The sequence below is a fragment of the Aquarana catesbeiana genome, linkage group LG04, assembly GCF_042186555.1.
Source record: "Aquarana catesbeiana isolate 2022-GZ linkage group LG04, ASM4218655v1, whole genome shotgun sequence".
Classification (NCBI taxonomy): Eukaryota; Metazoa; Chordata; class Amphibia; order Anura; family Ranidae; genus Aquarana; species Aquarana catesbeiana.
The window spans coordinates 108,830,693-108,849,475 of record NC_133327.1 but is presented as its reverse complement, the minus strand read 5'-3'; the positions used below and the strand labels follow the sequence as shown (position 1 = coordinate 108,849,475).

Here is an 18,783-nt window from a genome sequence, read left to right as displayed (position 1 = left end):
ACTTCAGTGCTGATACATCAAGTGAAGTGACTAATACATATATATGATGTGACTCCCATCCCACAGGTATGGTATATGCAAGGTGGACCAATGTAACTATGTAAAACTATCCATAACTGAAATTAACTTTCTGGAAGGTTTACCCCCCCTCCTCTGTGGTGTGGAAAAGTCCTTGTTTGCTCGGAGTGTGGCTGCATTCTTGCACGGTGTATATACATTATGTTGAAATGCTGTAATAGGGGGGAATGGAATGAACATTCCCTGGTAAGCACCGCTGGCAGCCAGCATTTCCAGTGTTCAGGACGGCTCCTGGCATTGTTTAATTAACTGCAAATAGTTGCAAGCCATTTCCTTCCATTTTGTTATGAAGAATATGCATTGGCCTCAGGATATGAAACAATAACAGTTGTGTTTAGCCTCAGAGCTGTAAAATGGGACAGATTTTCATGGATGAGGAACATGCTAGACGTGTTATCTTAAAAATTGTTCTGGAAAGTTGGATTGTCACTTCATTGCTTGTTCAGATACAGGGTTAAGCTGTACAGGAACATTGCTGTACTGATTCACCACAGGGGCCATGTTTGTCTTGTGTGAAGCACTGCTGAAAATGATAGGGCATCAGGGATTGTTTTACAAAAGGAAACTCCTAGAAAAACATCAAAATCACTTAGACATGGCTATAAAAATGAAAAATTAATTTAACATATCTGCATTTTGCTATGGAGTGTGTGTTTTGGAATATGGCATTTTGGACCTGTATCATGGTGGAGTAGATAGCATTTTGGGCATGTTGTTTTTAGGCAACAAGCTAACCTTTAGGCTGGGTTCACACTATTGTGAATTGGATGCGGGTCTCCCCGCATCCAATTTACATAGCAGGGGATTGTGACTGGTTCTCTATGGAGCCAGTTCACACATCTCCTGTTTGTCTTTTGGTCCTTTTCAGGTCTGATTTCAGCCAAAAATTCAGGCTGAAACCAGACCTGAACCGGTGAATGGAGACGCACCGGACCCCTGCTGCATGCCGCTCTAGTGTGAACCCAGCCTTACACATAATGGATGTCAGCAAAATCCATGCAACTGAGAACGACTTGATCAAGTATGCAACAAATTTAACTCGGAGGATGACACAGTGTCCTTTACTGGAAATCCCGTAGTGAGATTATACTGCTTTTGGCGTCATTTTTTTATTTGTAAAGTAGCAGAACTCCCAGGGCTGGTTGGATTCCATACATTGGGGTATGTAAGAAGTATGTGCCCCCCACTGGCTCCTGTGGTTTCTCTTGGAGACCCCTACATCAGGATTGTGTCCTGCAGTGAACGCAGGTCAGCAGGAGGAACCGCAGTGGCCAGCAAGGGGTAACCATATTTGACGAGTGCCAGGAGCTCTGCTATAGAGTGAAGTTTTAGCAAACAGGCTGATGGACAGGTATGTACTATATAAAGCCCAATTCTGTTTTGACAACTCTAAAAATTGTGGCTCTTTCCCAAGACCCCATAGACACTATTCGATTTTCTGCAGATTTTTGTCTTCAGATTTACCAAAACCATGTAGTGCAAGAGCCTGCCTGATTGCATACAAATTGAAACCCTTAAGGTTTGACCTCATATTCTATGGTTTTGGTAAACCTGAAGACAAAAATCTGCAGAAAATCGAATAGTATGTATGGGACCTTACTTTCAGTCCTGGTGACAGTGGTAAAAACTATACATAGAGAAGGCGAATGATCCTAGTAGGTACGAGGACTGCATTTAAACCCTGATCAGGGTAGAACCAGAGAGGTTGCACAAAAAAATTTCAGAACTTTCAGGGTTTGTGGCAGACAGAATTATTAGACCCAGCAAATACTTGATTTTGAATAGGGGTCCTTGTGAGTTTTGGTTCCTGACGTACTCAAACTTAAGTGTCATCGACTCATTTGTAATCCGTTATGTTTAAGGCAGTGGTTCCCAACATCGGTCCCCAAGTACCCCCAACAGGTCAACAGTGCCAACTGTGTAATACATTCCTTCTGTGCATGCTTTATTGCAGACACCTTTTCTTTTTCTTTCACTGAATATGTACAACATAGGTGCATGTCCTTGTCAACACTCATGTTACTTTATGCCCATGTTAATACTCATAAAAAAACTGATGTGGATTGAAAAAACTGACAGAGGTCCTAAGACACCACCCCTCTTTACAAAAGAAAAAAAAATGGTGAAGGTGCAGTCTGCTAATCTTGAGTTCCACAGGCCTGGCGTATGCTGCCTATCTACACATCTGGGCCAAGGAAGTATCTGCCCAAAACACATTCCTGGTTTCATAGGAATATCAGACTGAAATGGAAAACACCAGTTGTGTGAAATCTAGGTGTTAAACCAGGGGCCTTCAGATTTTCTAAACAAACCAGTTCCTGGTCCTTCAGACAGCATCCTGTAGTCGTCATCAGTGGTAGGAATAGCACACCATGGTTGCTGTAAGTGGTAGGAAAAGGAATAATTGTTGCTGTCAGTGGAAGGAATAGTGCCCAATCATTTCTGTTAGTGGAAGGAATAGTGCCCAATCCTTGCTGTTAGTGGAAGGAATAGTGCCCCATTGTTGCCATCAGTAGAATTAGGCCAAAAGGGACAGTGCCCCATTGTTGCCATCAGTAGAATTAGGCCAAAAGGGACAGTTGAGGGCAATCAAAAGGGCCGCCGATCAGGGTACTGGATACTTTGTCCAACATGGATACAGATTTGACCATCCATGGTAATGAACATTAAAGCAGGTGCCTAGTGTCTAGATTGGGTAGAGCACAATATAATCAGCAGTACTATGCCCTCATATATGTGCATCCTACCATAGCAGGTCTTCCAGCACTTGAGGAGGTAGACGCACAACCAAAAGCAGCACCTGTGTTAGAATTGCCCCAGAAGTCTATCTGAAGTAATCCCGCAGACTCTTCTTCCTTGAGTCACTGATACAGGAAGATCTTGGAGTGAAGTTATGTGTTACCGTGAGCATAGGTAGCAAAGAAAAGGAACCAGTAGGCACCTTTTGGAGCGTTCTATGTAGTGTGACTTTACTCTGCCTGCTCTGGGCAAAGTAAAGGTTTGCTTTAATCTATGTTTTCTGTAACGGAGTGCATTCAGCAATAATACAGCTTATACGTCCTGAAGACTATGCTTAGTAACTCCAGGTTCCACTTCCCCCTAATACCAATCATATTCAATCTTCCGAACAGGATAATAATCTGATTGATGGTTGGGACTAACTTCAGGCATTTTGCTTTTTCCAAGAAATGTTCTGTGTGGGAAATAGGAAAACAAGTGCTGCAGAGGGTGTGCTAGGGATTTCCTCTCTGTATCCCTTGTGGGGATCCTCAGATTACCAGATAAAGTGTGGAGTGAACTGACCTGATACACTACAACAGTGTCTGGATTAGTAGAACAGTTATCTGGCATCTTTCATTGGGGGGAAACTGGAGTTCTGCATTGTTTTTCAAATATCATTGGCGTTCCACCGATTTGTTTTTGCTTACTGTCTGTAAATGCTGTTTAAAAAGGTGCAGCTATACTTAAAAGATAACTTAAAGCTATGTAAATAGGGTAACAATAAAGAATAGTTAGGTATAAAAGGGCTGAAACACATCCACCACTGCTTCTCAAACAACCCAAAGCCTTAAAGTGATTGGAAAGTCTTATTTTCTTTGTTCTATAAAAATAACGTATAACTTACCTGCTCTGTACAGTGGATTTGCAAAGAGCAGCCTGGATCCTCCTTTTCTTGGGCCCCTCTTCTGTGCTCCTGGCCCCTCCCTCCTGTTGAATGCCCCCATAGTAAGCAGCTTGCTATGAGGGGAACCCGAGCCGAGCTGCAGCTCCCTGTATCCATTCAGACACAGAGCTGTGGTTCGGCCCCATCCCTCTCTCTCCTAATTGGCTAACTGACAGCAGCGAGAGCAAATGGTACCGCTGCTGTGTCTCAGCCAATCAGGAAGGAGCTTCCCGGACAGCCGAGACACTGGTGGACATCGCTGGACAGAGATGGGGCTCAGGTAAATGATAAGGGGGCTGAGGGGAGCTGCTACACAAAGTAGGTTGTTTAGCTTAATGCACAGAATGCGTCAAGATAAAAAAAAAAAAAAAACCCTTCTAACTTTACAATCCCTATAAGTCACATGAACTCTATTGAAGCTAACCTTCTGGTTAGGTATGTTATATGAAAAAAAAATAAAAACAAAACCATACAATAATAATAAAGAAAAATAAATAAATGTAAAACCAAGTTGAATGGTGGTTTAAGTGTGCCTGGGGTTCAGCCCAAATGAGCCGGGGTTCATGAAGATGATTCAACATTCTCTGAAAATAGCTGTGAAAAAAGTGATATATCATTTCAATCAAATTAAATATTCAAATTAAACATAAAACTCAAAAAACTAAGAAAAACTTAAAAAAGGACTTAAATAATAGCATTGTTCGCACAAATGCTTCGATAGTACAACTGATACCTTCAAGTCTGCAGACTGTAACCGCTGCCTTTAAAACGGGTTTACATATGTGCGGGGCCAGTTTCTGTGCGATATGCAAAAAGAGTCCAGTGCGATTTCGTTCAGCAGTTCAGGTGTGAATTTTTAAAGTGTACAACACTGGGAATCGCACCTGAACCAGACTGAAAATCGTACCTGACTTTCTTTATAAAAAAAAAAAAATTGCACTGTCTGGCACGCACATATGTGAACCAGCTCCATAGAAAACTGGTTTAGTTCATATATAATGCGGATCAGATGCACTTCAAAACACAATATAGAATATAATAATAAAATAAACAGAACCACATAAAATGTATTTACATTAGATTAACATATTAGTTCATTTAATAACGTGTCACATGACACTAAAAATAGGCGTCGGTAATTGGTACTTGAGAAAAATTATCGGTGCTCGCACTCTGTCTTAAGAAACTGGTATCGGTATATACCTAATAAATAACCTTACATTTTTCTGCCGGCAGAAAGATCAGCATAAATTGGATTATTTTATCCCGTGTTCATGCAGCCTAAAATTTTAATCCAAAATCAAACATTTCTAAAAAATACAGAGAAAAAACAAGAAACATTTGATATTCTCAACACAAGTTGTATCAAATAACTCCAGCACTGTAACATATTCATACAATTAGGATACGTTTACAACAGTCTGCTCAGTGACTTATTAAAGAGTTCACCCCACTGAGAAGTACAGAAAGCAACCGAAAAAAGTTAAAAATTAATGAGACCTCTGAAGACTCAACAAGTTTCGCTTACATGGAGCCCCCAGGAGATCCCACTACAGCACAAAACATGAGAAAAGTTCTTTCTGTAGCACAATACAGACCAATAACGGGTCAGGAAAAGATCACATACAGACTGTACAATGTTAATGCTTTACAGCCACTCATCCCACAAATTCTTGACATAATCTCATATAACCAAGATAAAAGTTATTGATGGCATCTGGAGAAAAGTATCTTATACAAAGGGTTGTTTGTGAGTTTGAAGAGATCAATTGATTGTAACCCCAGAAAACATACTTCTTTTACTCAAGCTAAATAACACAATTACAATGGTGCCCACTTTCATCCCGCTTTTAAGCACATTGGCCAATGTTGGTTTTTATTGTTTTCCATGCTTGGCATCTTCAAAGCCTTATTTCAGCCAACAGGTTTTTTTTGCTCTCAGTGTCCCTATTTGGGAAATATCTTCTCAAATCATATTTAAACAGTTATCAGACAGAGCAAGGACCAAATGATTGCCAAGGCAGCCCAGACAACCAGCGAGGTGGGGGGAAAAAAAAAAAAAAAAAAGAAAGAAGAGGGACTGAATTCCCCCATCCACACATTCTATGTAGATGGGGGAAATCATTCTCACTGAGCTATTGTATTCTGACAGCAGGGATGTTTCAAAACTGTCAGAATACAACAATCATCATTGCTGGCTATAACCAGCAGGACTGATTGAGCAGAAGTTTTCCAACAGGCTGATTGTACAAAAGTATCTGCTGAACCGGCCAATCCATGTATGGTTTTACTGCTGTCTCTGCTTCCAACTTCCAAATTTCCTGCCCTTTGCCCAGGGTGTTACAAAAAAGGGAATTAGACAGACAGCATTAAAAATCCACCTAAGAGCATACTCCATCAGACCCGCCAGAATTTCTAACCCTTATCCGCTTTATCCAGATTTTAAAAAAAAACAGCTTTGGCTAGAGATTTTACAAGGTAAGGTAAAAACAGGGGTTCATTTTAAAACCATAATCAAAGATCAACAGACAAACAATAAAATGTACAAATGTAACGTAACATTTAAAAAAAACTGTCACAGAAAACCAGAGATGCTTCAATATTAAAATTCAAGTTCTATTAAAGAACTGTAGTCTTTAAATACTTTTCAAATGCTTATTTTAAACACTGAAAAGAAGAACCTATCCACCCCTGCACAATCAGAGAACACACCCTGGATGTGGGCAACAAGTCAGGAGAAAAGATCAGACCCTGGATGTGGGCAAGAAGACAGGAGAAGAGATCAGACCCTGGATGTGGGCAAGAAGACAGGAGACGAGATCAGACCCTGGATGTGGGCAAAAAGACAGGAGAAGAGATCAGACCCTGGATGTGGGCGAAAAGTCAGGAGAAGAGATCAGACCCTGGATGTGGGCAAAAAGTTAGAAGAAATCAGACCCTGGATGTGGGTGAAAAGACAGGAGAAGAGATCAGACCCAGGATGTGGGCGAAAAGTCAGGAGAAGAGATCAGACCCTGGATGTGGGCGAAAAGTCAGGAGAAGAGATCAGACCCTGGATGTGGGCGAAAAGTCAGAAGAGATTAGACCCTGGATGTGGGCAAAAAGTCAGGAGAAGAGATCAGACCCTGGATGTGGGCAAAAAGTCAGGAGAAGAGATCAGACCCTGGATGTGGACAAAAAGTCAGGAGAAGAGATAGGACCCTGGAAGGGGGCAGAAAGTCAGGAGACGTGATCAGGCCTTGAATAAGAGGCAACACAAAAGAAGAAAAGACCAGACCCTGTATGAGAGCAAAAAACTAGGAGAAGAGATCAGCCTCTTGACAAGGGACAAGAAGAGTCAGTTGAAGAGATCAAACCCTGGATTGCGGGCAAAAAGTCAGGAGAGGTTACGCTCTGGAAGTTGACAAGAAGTTAAGAAAAGAGGTTGGACCCTTGATGAAGGCAAGTCATCATGTACAAAGATCAGATTCTGGATGAGGGCAAAAAGTCAGGAGAAAAGATCAGACCTTGGATGGGGAGGCATGAAAGCAGGAGAAGGAAACAAGAAGATAGGAGTAGGAGAAGGGATCAGACTCTAGATGAGTGTAAGAAGCCAGAAGAGATCAGGCCCTGAAGAAACGCAAGAAGGAGAAGAGTTCATACCTTAAGGCCCCTTTCACACTTGTGCAACTTGTCCTGCGATTTGGGACTGCAAAGTCGCATGACAAGTTGTACTCTATGGTTTCCAATGGGTATAATTTATATCTGTGTGACTTCAAAGTAGTCCCTGCACTATTTTGGTCCAACTTTGATGAGACGTGTAGTCCATAGACCTCAAGATTACACAGGCATTGCTTCAAGCCGCTTCAAAGTCGTGCGACTTTCAGGTCACACAAGTGTGAAAGGGGCCTAAAGAAGAGTAAAGCTAAGAGAAGAGTTTAGACCCTAAAGAAGAGCAAAAAAAACAGGAGAAAAGATCAGACTCTTCACGAGGGCAAGAGGTCTGCTGAAGAAATCAGACCCTGGATTGAGGGCAATAAGTCAAAAAAGATCAGATTCTAGATGAGGGCAAGAAGCTGGGATTAGAGATCTGACCCAGGACTGGGGTCAGGAGAAGGGAACAAAAAGATAGGAGACTAGCTCAGACTCTGGATGAGTTCAAGAAGCTGGGATTTGAGATCAGACCCTAGACTAGAGGCAAGAAGTCAGAAAAAGAGGGGAAAAAAAAGAAAGAATTAGCACTGTAAGTAAGAAGAGAATAAACCCTGGATGAGGACAACGTGTCAAGAGAAAAGCTCAGAGAAGAGATCGGCCCCTGGGAGAAGATAAGAATGTATAAGATTAGACCCGGGAGGACAACAAGTTAGGAGATCAGACCCTGAATGAGGACAAGTTAGGAGATCAGACCCTGAATGAGGACAACAAGTTAGGAGAAGAGATTAGCCCCTGGATGAGGATACAAAGTTAAATTAGCCCCCAGAGAACAAGAAGTTAGGAGATCAGACGCTGAATGAGAACAAGAAGTTAGGAGAAGAGATCAGCCCCTGGATGAGGAGATGAAGTTGGATGAGGATACAAAGTTAGAAGATTAGCCCTAAGAGGACAAGAAGTTAGGCGATCAGACCCTGAATGAGGACAAGAAGTTAGGAGAAGGAGATCAGCCCCTGGATGAGGATATGAAGTTAGATTAGCCCCAAGAGGACAAGAAGTTGGGAGCTCAGACGCTTAATGAGAACAAGAAGTTAGGAGAAGAGATCAGCCCCTGAATGAGGACAAAAAGTTAGGAGAAGAGATGAGACCCTAGACAAGGATAAGAAGTTAGGAGAAGAGATGAGACCCTAGACAAGGATAAGAAGTTAGGAGAAGAGATGAGACCCTAGACAAGGATAAGAAGTTAGGAGAAGAGATGAGACCCTAGACAAGGATAAGAAGTTAGGAGAAAAGATGAGACCCTAGACAAGGATAAGAAGTTAGGAGAAGAGATGAGACCCTAGACAAGGATAAGAAGTTAGGAGAAGAGATGAGACCCTAGACAAGGATAAGAAGTTAGGAGAAGAGATGAGACCCTAGACAAGGATAAGAAGTTAGGAGAAGAGATCAGCCCCTAGACAAGGATAAGAAGTTAGGAGAAGAGATCAGACCCTAGACAAGGATAAGAAGTTATGAGAAGAGATCAGCCCCTAGACAAGGATAAGAAGTTAGGAGAAGAGATCAGACCCTAGACAAGGATAAGAAGTTAGGAGAAGAGATCAGCCCCTAGACAAGGATAAGAAGTTAGGAGAAGAGATCAGCCCCTAGACAAGGATAAGAAGTTAGGAGAAGAGATCAGACCCTAGACAAGGATAAGAAGTTATGAGAAGAGATCAGCCCCTAGACAAGGATAAGAAGTTAGGAGAAGAGATCAGACCCTAGACAAGGATAAGAAGTTAGGAGAAGAGATCAGCCCCTAGACAAGGATAAGAAGTTAGGAGAAGAGATCAGACCCTAGACAAGGATAAGAAGTTATGAGAAGAGATCAGACCCTGAATGAGGACAAAAAGTTAGGGAAGAGATCAGACCCTAGATAAGAAGTTAGGAGATCAGCCCATGGCTAGACTGGCCCGGATTAACCCTTTAGTGTTACCCATCCCCCAATACCTGCCCCATCTCCCCCTCCGCTCAGTGGGTGTCATGCAGTTCAGGATTGAAGTTGAGGAATGAATGAAGTTGAGGAATGAATGAAGTTGAGGAATGAAGGGCGCACTTACAGGATGGTGGTCTGCGGGGAGACGGAGGGAATGCTCTCCAGCATGAGATGCATGCAGCGCACCGTGCTCCGGAAACACAGGCAGCGGCTGGGACAAGAGCTGCTCTCCCGGGGAAGTCCGAGCAATAGACCCGCTGTAAGGACAAGCCACACACAGGAGGGAGCTCCGGCTCTGTACGGATCCATGCTGATAAGGGGGACACACTAAGGGGAAGAGGACATATATACAGGAGAAGGGGGACACAGGATCCAGGGAGGCAGCTGCCGCACAACCTCCCCTCACCCACACAGGCTCCGGTCTGCACACATTCCTCCGCTCTCTCCTTTTCGGAGCTCTCCAAAGGATGTGACGCTTTGTGCTCTATAGGCACGGCCTCAGGCGCCATCTAGTGGCCGTGCGAGGTATGAGCGCTATACTGTAGCACTGGCACTGCAGAGAGCTGGCAGCAGTGGCAGTTGGCACTGACCATTACCAGATAGGATTTCAGTCTTCACATAGCTTTGTCTGAGTGCATTTCACCATGTCCTGGCTGCGACCCATTATCCTCATAAGAGCTGCATTTCCATAGTCTAGGGTGTATATGGAATGGATGAAAATCAGCAGGAAAGTGTCACTGAATTTGTATTATTATAATGCAATAGCAAAGCAATATAGCTAGTCTTGGAAAGAGCAAGATAACACATTGGGGCGGGGGGGGGGGAATTTATAAAAAACATAAATAGCTGTTCCTCCATTGAAACTGCCTGCCAATTAAAAAAAGCAAATGTTTATTATATTGCGGCATACCAATTTCAAGATGTGGTGGCTGCATTTGTTTTCTTTTGTAAACTTTCTTACCCTTATTTTCACCAGATGATCCTGCCAGTAAGTCTGTTGTTTTTTTTCAGAAGAACAAGCTCTCCTGCATATGTAGCAGTTACGACAAAACATTTACCGCTGACAGGGGTGCTTACAATGATCAGCTGTTATTTATTTCTGTAAAAGTTTGCTGAATCATAACGTGTGAGCTGGAGTTTGGCTTCAATTTGATTCATTTATTTAAATCTGTTTTTACAATAAATTTGATTGAATTTTCATTAAAGAGCAGAAAAAAAGGAAAATGTTTTGAATTATTAGAATGACACAGAGCACAATACCTATAAAGAAGTTATACAGCATTAAGGGCCAGGTCACATCACATGCAGTCCAGTGCGTTTTTTTTTCTGCATCAAAAACGCATAGAAAGTAGGTTATATGGTTTTCCATGGCATAGTTCACACCAGTGCTTGCAGCTCCAGTGCATTCCAGTTCCAGAAAAAAAGTAGAATATGCTGCATTTTTCCTGCACTGCTCTGTACTGGAACGCTGTAAAAAGCATAAAAAACTCACGGGAACGCACCGGAACGCACCTAAACGTACCAAAAACGCACTGGAACACCCATGTTCTTATTTAAGGTTAAGGAAAAAAAAGCGGGGAAAAATACACTGGACTGCATCAAAAACGCATCAAAAGTGCACTGGAATGCATCAAAAACACGCATGCAAAAAAGAGTCTGGAGCACCTCCGGACTGCGTTTCTATGGTGTGAACTGGTCCTAAATGCATCATACATTTTTGTGAATAAGAACAATTAATACATAATAAAAAAAGTAAAAAGGATCATAAAAGATCCAAGTCAATTTAAAACATCTAACACTCTCCTCTTCCCCCACCCAGACTGAAGGCTGCTGTCCAAAGGTGCTCCTTCATCTAGGTAGGTACTCTAATACAGGAGGTGTGTTACTGGCCCGATCACCAGCTGAAAACAGAGGGGGAAAAAAGGCCTAAAAAGAAAACCTATGCAGCCACCACATCTACTGATTGGCTGCAATATACAGTATTACATTTTTGGTTTTGAGTTTAATGCCACTTTAATTCTTTGCTAATGGGGTAAAAAAATCTAATTTTCTCCTGCTATAGTCACTGCATGTAAAATTAGGGCCAGTAGATGGCACCGAGGAGCATACTTATTTATAGGATAGTCCACGCCAACTAGTGGCCATAATGCAGTATTTTCCACATTCACAGATAATATAGCCAGAGAACATTTGTTTTTTCCCCATTTGCACAGAGCAATTTTACATGTAGTTTCAAAGAGTGAACAGCAATGCACATTTATAATTATAAATACCCCTAATAGCAAGTAATCAGAACATACCTCAGTACTGACCTGACCCTGATTGGTTGCTGTGGGCTCTCAGCTGCCTTTTTTTTATGCAGTAGTCCCTATGAGGCTCACAAATGTTATTCGTTTGGATGGGAATTAAACTCCTATTAAACGTTTTAAAATGAAACCTAGTCTGAATTAGCAAAATACTGTACATTCCAAAGTTATCAAAACAGAAGGTGTGCAACATCTTTAAGTTTGTTTTCTTTATTAATCAGCCACAGCCTGAGTAGAAACATCTGTCCCCTGCCAGCATGCTGCAGAGTGGGACCCCCTGATGAGTCAGAGCCAGAGCAGGAAGGATAAGCTTTGCTGATTGCTATCCCAGCAAGGAGCATGTCAGACCCCTGCATTAAGACCACTGTTTCCTCACAAAGAGCAACAGTACCCATTCTGCAGCATGCTTGCAGGGGACAAGCTTTTCTACTCAGGCTGTCACTAATTTTCAAAGAAAACAAACTTTAAGATGTTGTATTCAATTGGTTATCAACTATGAAGCTCCTGCAAAAGAACTCTCTTCATACTTAGCTCTGCAGCGAGCAGCAAGTTCGTTTTGCAAGTTCGTTTTGCTGGCTAGCTACTATGGCATTAGAGGACATATTAATGACATAGCAGCTGGAGGATGGAATCACAAAACCAAGCTAGGAACCAGACACTGGACACACCTGGAAGTGCGCTGGATGCTGGATTCCTTGCTGGTCAAAGCTCTTGAAGACACTAATGCCGCGTACACATGATCGGACTTTACGGCATACTTGGTGCGGAATCACAGCGATTCTGCCCGCAATCCCGAATCATTCTAGAACTTCTTTTAGGCGACAGGCGTACCGCGATTCTGTTTACATGATTTTACAGTAATTTGTCGGGGCGACAATTGTGGTAAAATCGTGCCACGATCAGGGTGCCATTGGAAGTGACAGGGATCTCAAGGGCGTCCCACGATTTGCCGTGATTCAGGATCGCGGGCAGGATCACGGCAATTCCGCCCATGATCTGGGATGATTAGATGTGAACAGAGCCTAAAGATCGCACCTAGCGAAGGAGTAAGTATTAAAGTGAAATTCCTGCTTACATGGTCCCCTCCCCCTCCTAACACCTATGCTAAGATTTCAAAGAACAGTCCCTGATTTCGAGGGACTGTCCCTGGTTTAGAACAAAGTCCCTCTGTCCCTCTTTCCACCTCATTTGTCCGTCATTTTGGTCTGATCTATGGCGAATGGTTCGGCCCGAGCATGAGTTCTGATGGAACATTGGCTGTTCGGAATTTTTCCAAACAAACGAATTATAGGGTAGTTCGACCGTTTGCTCGGCCCACCGAACCACCACAATGCACTGCGCCGCCGCACAGTGCATTGAAAGTCCTGGTTGGCTGAAGCAATGAAAGCTTCACCCAATCAGAGCACAGAGCACTGTCAGAACCATAATTGGACGCTGTCATAATGACTCTATCCAATCATGGCTCATTGCTCCTAATCCCACCCCACACTATAAAAGTATTCTTTCCATAGCGATTTGTAGTGTGATAGCAGCGTGGAGAGAGATAGAACAGGGGTCTGTTCAGTGCTATTAGACAGTTGGTGTGCTATAGTGTTCTATTCTGATTCTATTGTCAGTGTAGAATATCAGTTTAGTGTGCATCTAGGGATATTTCAGTGTGAGTGTAGTGCGACCATTCATCTTTACATTAGTGTGAATGTAGGGATAGTTCAGTCAGTGTGAGTGTAGTGACCGTTTAACACAGTATATTTTATTGCGTTACTCCAAGTTTAATGCCATATAGTTCTGTGCGTTACTGCAAGTTTAATGCCGTATATTTCATTACGTTACTGCAAGTTTAATGCCATATAGTTCTGTGCATTACTGCAAGTTTAACGCCATATAGTTCTGTGTGTTACTGCAAGTTTAGCGCTGTATATTTCATTGCGTTTCTGCAAGTTTAATGCTATATATTTCATTGCATTACTGCAAGTTTAATGCTGTATATTTCATTGCCTTACTGCAAGTTTAACGCTGTATATTTCATTGCGTTGCTGCAAGTTTAAAGCCATATATTTCATTGCGTTACTGCAAGTTTAACACCATATATGTTATTGCGTTACTGCAAGTTTAACGCCGTATATTTCATTGCATTGCTGCAAGTTTAATGCCGTATATTTCATTGCATTACTGCAAGTTTAACGCCATATATTTCTTTGCTTTACTGCAAGTTTAACACCATATAGTTCTGTGCGTTACTGCAAGCTTAACCCCGTAGAGTTCTGTGTGTTACTGCAAGTTAAATGCTATATATTTCATTGTGTTACTGCAAGTTTAATGCCATATAGCTCTGTATGTTACTGCAAGTTTAACACTGTATATTTCAATGCGTTACTGCAAGTTTAATGCCATATAGTTCTGTGCGTTACTGTAAGTTTAGCAACGTATATTTCATTGCATTACTGCAAGTTTAACGCTGTATAGTTCTGTGCTTTACTGCAATTTTAACACCGCATAGTTCATTGCATTACTGTAAGTTTAACACTGTAAATTTCATTGCCTTACTGCGCATTTAACACCGTATATTTAATTGCGGTGCTGCAAGTTTAACTTCATATATTTCATGCATTACTGCAAGTTTAATGCCATATAATTCTGTGCTTTACTGCAAGTTTAACAGTATATTTTATGGCTTTCCTCCATGGTTAATGCCATATAGTTCTGTGCGTTACTGCAAGTTTAACGCCACATATTTCATTGCGTTACTGCAAGTTTAACACCATATAGTTCTGTGCATTACTGCAAGTTTAACGCCATATATTTCATTGCATTGCTGCAAGTTTAATGCCGTATATTTCATTGCATTACTGCAAGTTTAACGCCATATATTTCATTGCATTACTACAAGTTTAACACCATATAGTTCTGTGCGTTACTGCAAGTTTAACACCGTATATTTCATTGCATTACTTCAAGTTTAACGCTGTATAATTCTGTGCGTTACTGCAAGTTTAACGCCATATATTTCATTGCGTTACTGCAAGTTTAACGCCGTATATTTCATTGCATTGCTGCAAGTTTAATGCCGTATATTTCATTGCATTACTGCAAGTTTAACGCCATATATTTCTTTGCTTTACTGCAGGGGTCTCAAAATGTGGCCCTCCAGCTGTTGCAAAACTACAAGTCCCATGAGGCATTGCAAAGCTGACAGTTACAAGCATGACTCCCACAGGCAGAGGGATGATGGGACTTGTAGTTTCACAACAGCTGGAGGGCCACCAGTTTGAGACCCCTGCTTTACTGCAAGTTTAACACCATATAGTTCTGTGCGTTACTGCAAGCTTAACCTCGTAGAGTTCTGTGTGTTACTGCAAGTTAAATGCTATATATTTCATTGTTTTACTGCAAGTTTAATGCCATATAGCTCTGTATGTTACTGCGAGTTTAACACTGTATATTTCATTGCGTTACTGCAAGTTTAATGCCATATAGTTCTGTGCGTTACTGTAAGTTTAGCAACGTATATTTCATTGCATTACTGCAAGTTTAACGCTGTATAGTTCTGTGCTTTACTGCAATTTTAACACCGCATAGTTCATTGCATTACTGCAAGTTTAACACTGTAAATTTCATTGCCTTACTGCGCATTTAACACCGTATATTTAATTGCGGTGCTTTAAGTTTAACTTCATATATTTCATGCATTACTGCAAGTTTAACGCCATATAATTCTGTGCTTTACTGCAAGTTTAACACAGTATATTTTATGGCTTTACTCCATGGTTAATGCCATATAGTTCTGTGCGTTACTGCAAGTTTAACGCCACATATTTCATTGCGTTACTGCAAGTTTAACGCCATATAGTTCTGTGCATTAATGCATGTTTGACGCAGTATATTATAGTGTATTTGTGGAGTGTGTCTGTGTCGTGAATACTCAAATTAAAGTGCACCAAACACAACTTTCCATTGATTAAAGTGCCTCCATGCACACATTTACACATCTTTATTACATTTTGTTAATAATCACCCCCTGACTCCCCCCCATCATGTCTGGGAGGACAGCAAAGAGAGGCAGACGTTCCCATGGCACTGTAAGGGGGCCAGCAGCCAGGGCTGCTGATAGAAATCACTGGGCCATGTACAGCCTACCTGACGGGGCCCTCCTTCAGCCCCGCCCCTGGCCCCTTCCCAGAGCCCACCTTGAAACAAAGTACAGGTTTGTCTTCAAGTGATATTTATCTTTCTCTAGTCAATTATAAGTTTGATTATCCAAAAGAAATGCTGTGATGATATAAGAGGAGATGGTCAGAGACTGCAGACATGATACGAGAGATAGTCAGAGACTGTGGACATGATACAAGAGATGGTCAGAGACTGCGGACATGATACAACAGATCAATCCAGCCTCACCAGTGCCCATCAATGCAGCCTTACTGTGCCCCTCTGCAGCCTGATCAGTGCCCATCAATGTAGCCTCACTGTGCCATCAATGGAGCCTCACTGTGCCCATCTGCAGCCTCACTGTGCCCATTTCAGCCTGATCAGTGCACATCAATGCAGCCTCACTGTGCCATCAATGCAGCCTCACTGTGCCCATTTCAGCCTCATCATGCGCAGTGCAGCCTCATTGTGTCATCAATGCAGCCTCACTTTGCCCATCTGCAGCCTTACTGTGCCCATCAATGCAGCCTCACTGTGCCCATCTGCAGCCTCCTCAGTACCCATCAATGCAGCCTTGCTGTGCCCATCTGCAGCCTCACTATGCCCATCTGCAGCCTCATCAGTGCCCATCAATACAGCCTCACTGTGCCCATCTGCAGCCTCATCAGTGCCCTCAATGCAGCCTCACTGTGCCCATCTGCAGCCTCGCCAGTACCTTTATTACATAGAGCGGTTATCTCCCGCTGTGTCATGGAGCTGGGGTCAGAATTGTTTGGCGGCCGTCCACTGTAACAAAGCCCCGCCTCCTAGACCGTGATAGACAGAACACTCATTCAATTTCCCGGCATTGGATCAGTGTTCCATCTATCACAGTTTAGGAGGCGGGCTTTGTTACAGTGGATGGCCGCTGAACAGTTTAGACCCCAGCTCCATGACACCCATCTCCCGCTGTGTGTGATTACAGAAGCGGAGGGAGGGAGAGGAGGTGGACTCTGCACTTAGATTGGCCCTGGGCGGGCCTGCGGAGTGGGGAACAGAGCAGAAACTCATGAATAAGTGGAGATAGATAAATCACTCTGCCAGGAAAGGCAGGCTGGGACTTGAGCCAGCACTGACATGCGGTACGGCCGCGGAAGTGACATTCCCGAAATACAAGAAATAGTCCCTCCCACACACCCACAGGAACATCTACTGAGAGGGACCCAGATAGTTAAAAAAAACACAGATAAGTCAGAGCAGACAGGGGGGGGTGGTGCGGAGCGGCGCTGGTTGGAGACATTTTTTTTATTCTGCATGCATTCTTCTCTGTCACACTGCCCGGGCCCCCCTGCTGGACAGTTGTACTGGCTTTTCAGCAGCCCTGCCAGCAGCGTATGTGTCCACAGGCAAAGGAGGACGTAGTCAGTCCTCAGGCAGGGCATAATTTCCTCTGTTTAGTGATGTTGCCTGTGCTATCCAGCCACAGCATGCAGTGGAGGGGGTGGACTGGCTTACTAAACTGTCCTCATCCTCCTCATCCTCTGTCACCCAAGCAGAGACTAGTGCGCAGTTCCCTGCAGCTGCCAGAGTGGCAAAGCCTGCCTCCTTGTCCACAGCTATTCCTGCCATAGACCCAGCATCATGCATGGAGGAGTCAGCAGAGTTATTTGAACACAGCGTCAGCCCCTTGCACCTTGACAATGCACAGCCATTACTCAATTCAGATGTTGGTTCTGACTCTGAGGTTGAGGAAGGCAGGAACATGAGCCTATAGAGAGGGGAGAACACAGGTACACAGATTGGCCCTCATGTTCCCCCAGCCGCAGCGTATTGCCAAGTTGTCTCCAGTTGTAATGAGGATGGAGGAGATGATGATGATGAGGTCACTGACTCGACTTGGGTGCCGGATAGAGCAGAGGAGGAAAGTGAGGGTGAGGCACAACCCCAACAAGGCAGCCATCACGGAGGAGTAGAGAGCAGCCACTCTATTCCATCCCCTTGTGGAGCTGTTATCTCCACTTCTCACAGCTCAGCTGTTTGGGCCTTTTTTAGTACATGTGCAGCCAATCGCACTGTTGCTATTTGCAAACTTTGTCTCAAGCGCATCAAGCGTGGCAAAAACACCAACCATTTTGGTACCACATGCTTGACAAGGCATTTAACCTCCCACCACTCAACCCGTTGGCAAGAGCACCTTAAAGCCACACAAAAGGGGCACAAATCTGTCCTTCCTCCTTACTCACCTCAGTCTGTCTCTGCTATACCTCATGACCTCTCAGCAGCCTCCGCTGACAGGGATGATGGTATAACCCAGGGTGTCCCAGGTGCTAGCAGCACATCTGCCAGCAGCACACCACCAGCTGTAGACTATAGCCAGGAAATTTCTCTGCCCCATCTGCTGCAAAAAAATACAGTCCTTGCCACCCACATGCCCAGAGTCTAAATGCAAGCTTGTCAAAGCTGCTGGCTCTACAATTCTGCCTAGTGGATTCTGCCCCCTTCTGTGAATTTGCAGAATGTGCTGTATAACAATGGCAGGTTCCCTGTCACTATTTATTTTCATGTAAGGCCATTCCATCTCTCTACCATCACGAGGAAGGCAATGTTGTGGCATCGGTGGGTAAGGCAGTCAGCTGCACAGTCCATGTTACTGCTGACGTGTGGTCCAGCAAGCATGGGCAGGGATGAAATATTTTGTTTACAGCACACTGGGTAACTCTGCTTGCAACTCGGAAGGATGCAGGACAGGGCTCGGTGCTGCAGCTTGTTATGCCCCCATGTCTCCATACAGCTGATGATGATGCCAAATTCATCAGCTCTACCCCCTCCTCTTTCTCCTCTATGCCCTCCTCTGCTGAATTGTCCTATGAACCTCAAGTACCCCCTAAGCATTCAAAGGGCTATTCAATGAGTCAAGCTAAAAGGTGCCATGCAGTGCTTCAGGTGCTGTGTCTAGGGGACAGGAACCACACCGGAGCAGAGATTCTTGCAGCTCTGCAGGGACAGCC

At 43.4% G+C, this 18,783-nt stretch overlaps 1 protein-coding gene across 1 annotated transcript in view; it reads right to left on the bottom strand.

Moving 5' to 3' along the window:
• The window catches only part of PXDN (peroxidasin), a 233,388-nt gene extending 223,602 nt beyond the window's left edge, over window positions 1–9,786 (bottom strand). The window contains exon 1 of the mRNA XM_073625451.1: window positions 9,469–9,786. Coding sequence (XP_073481552.1) covers window positions 9,469–9,653 — 185 coding nt within the window. The 5' untranslated portion in view covers window positions 9,654–9,786. The remainder of the gene's footprint in view (window positions 1–9,468) is intronic.
• Between the last annotated feature and the right edge of the window lie 8,997 nt (window positions 9,787–18,783).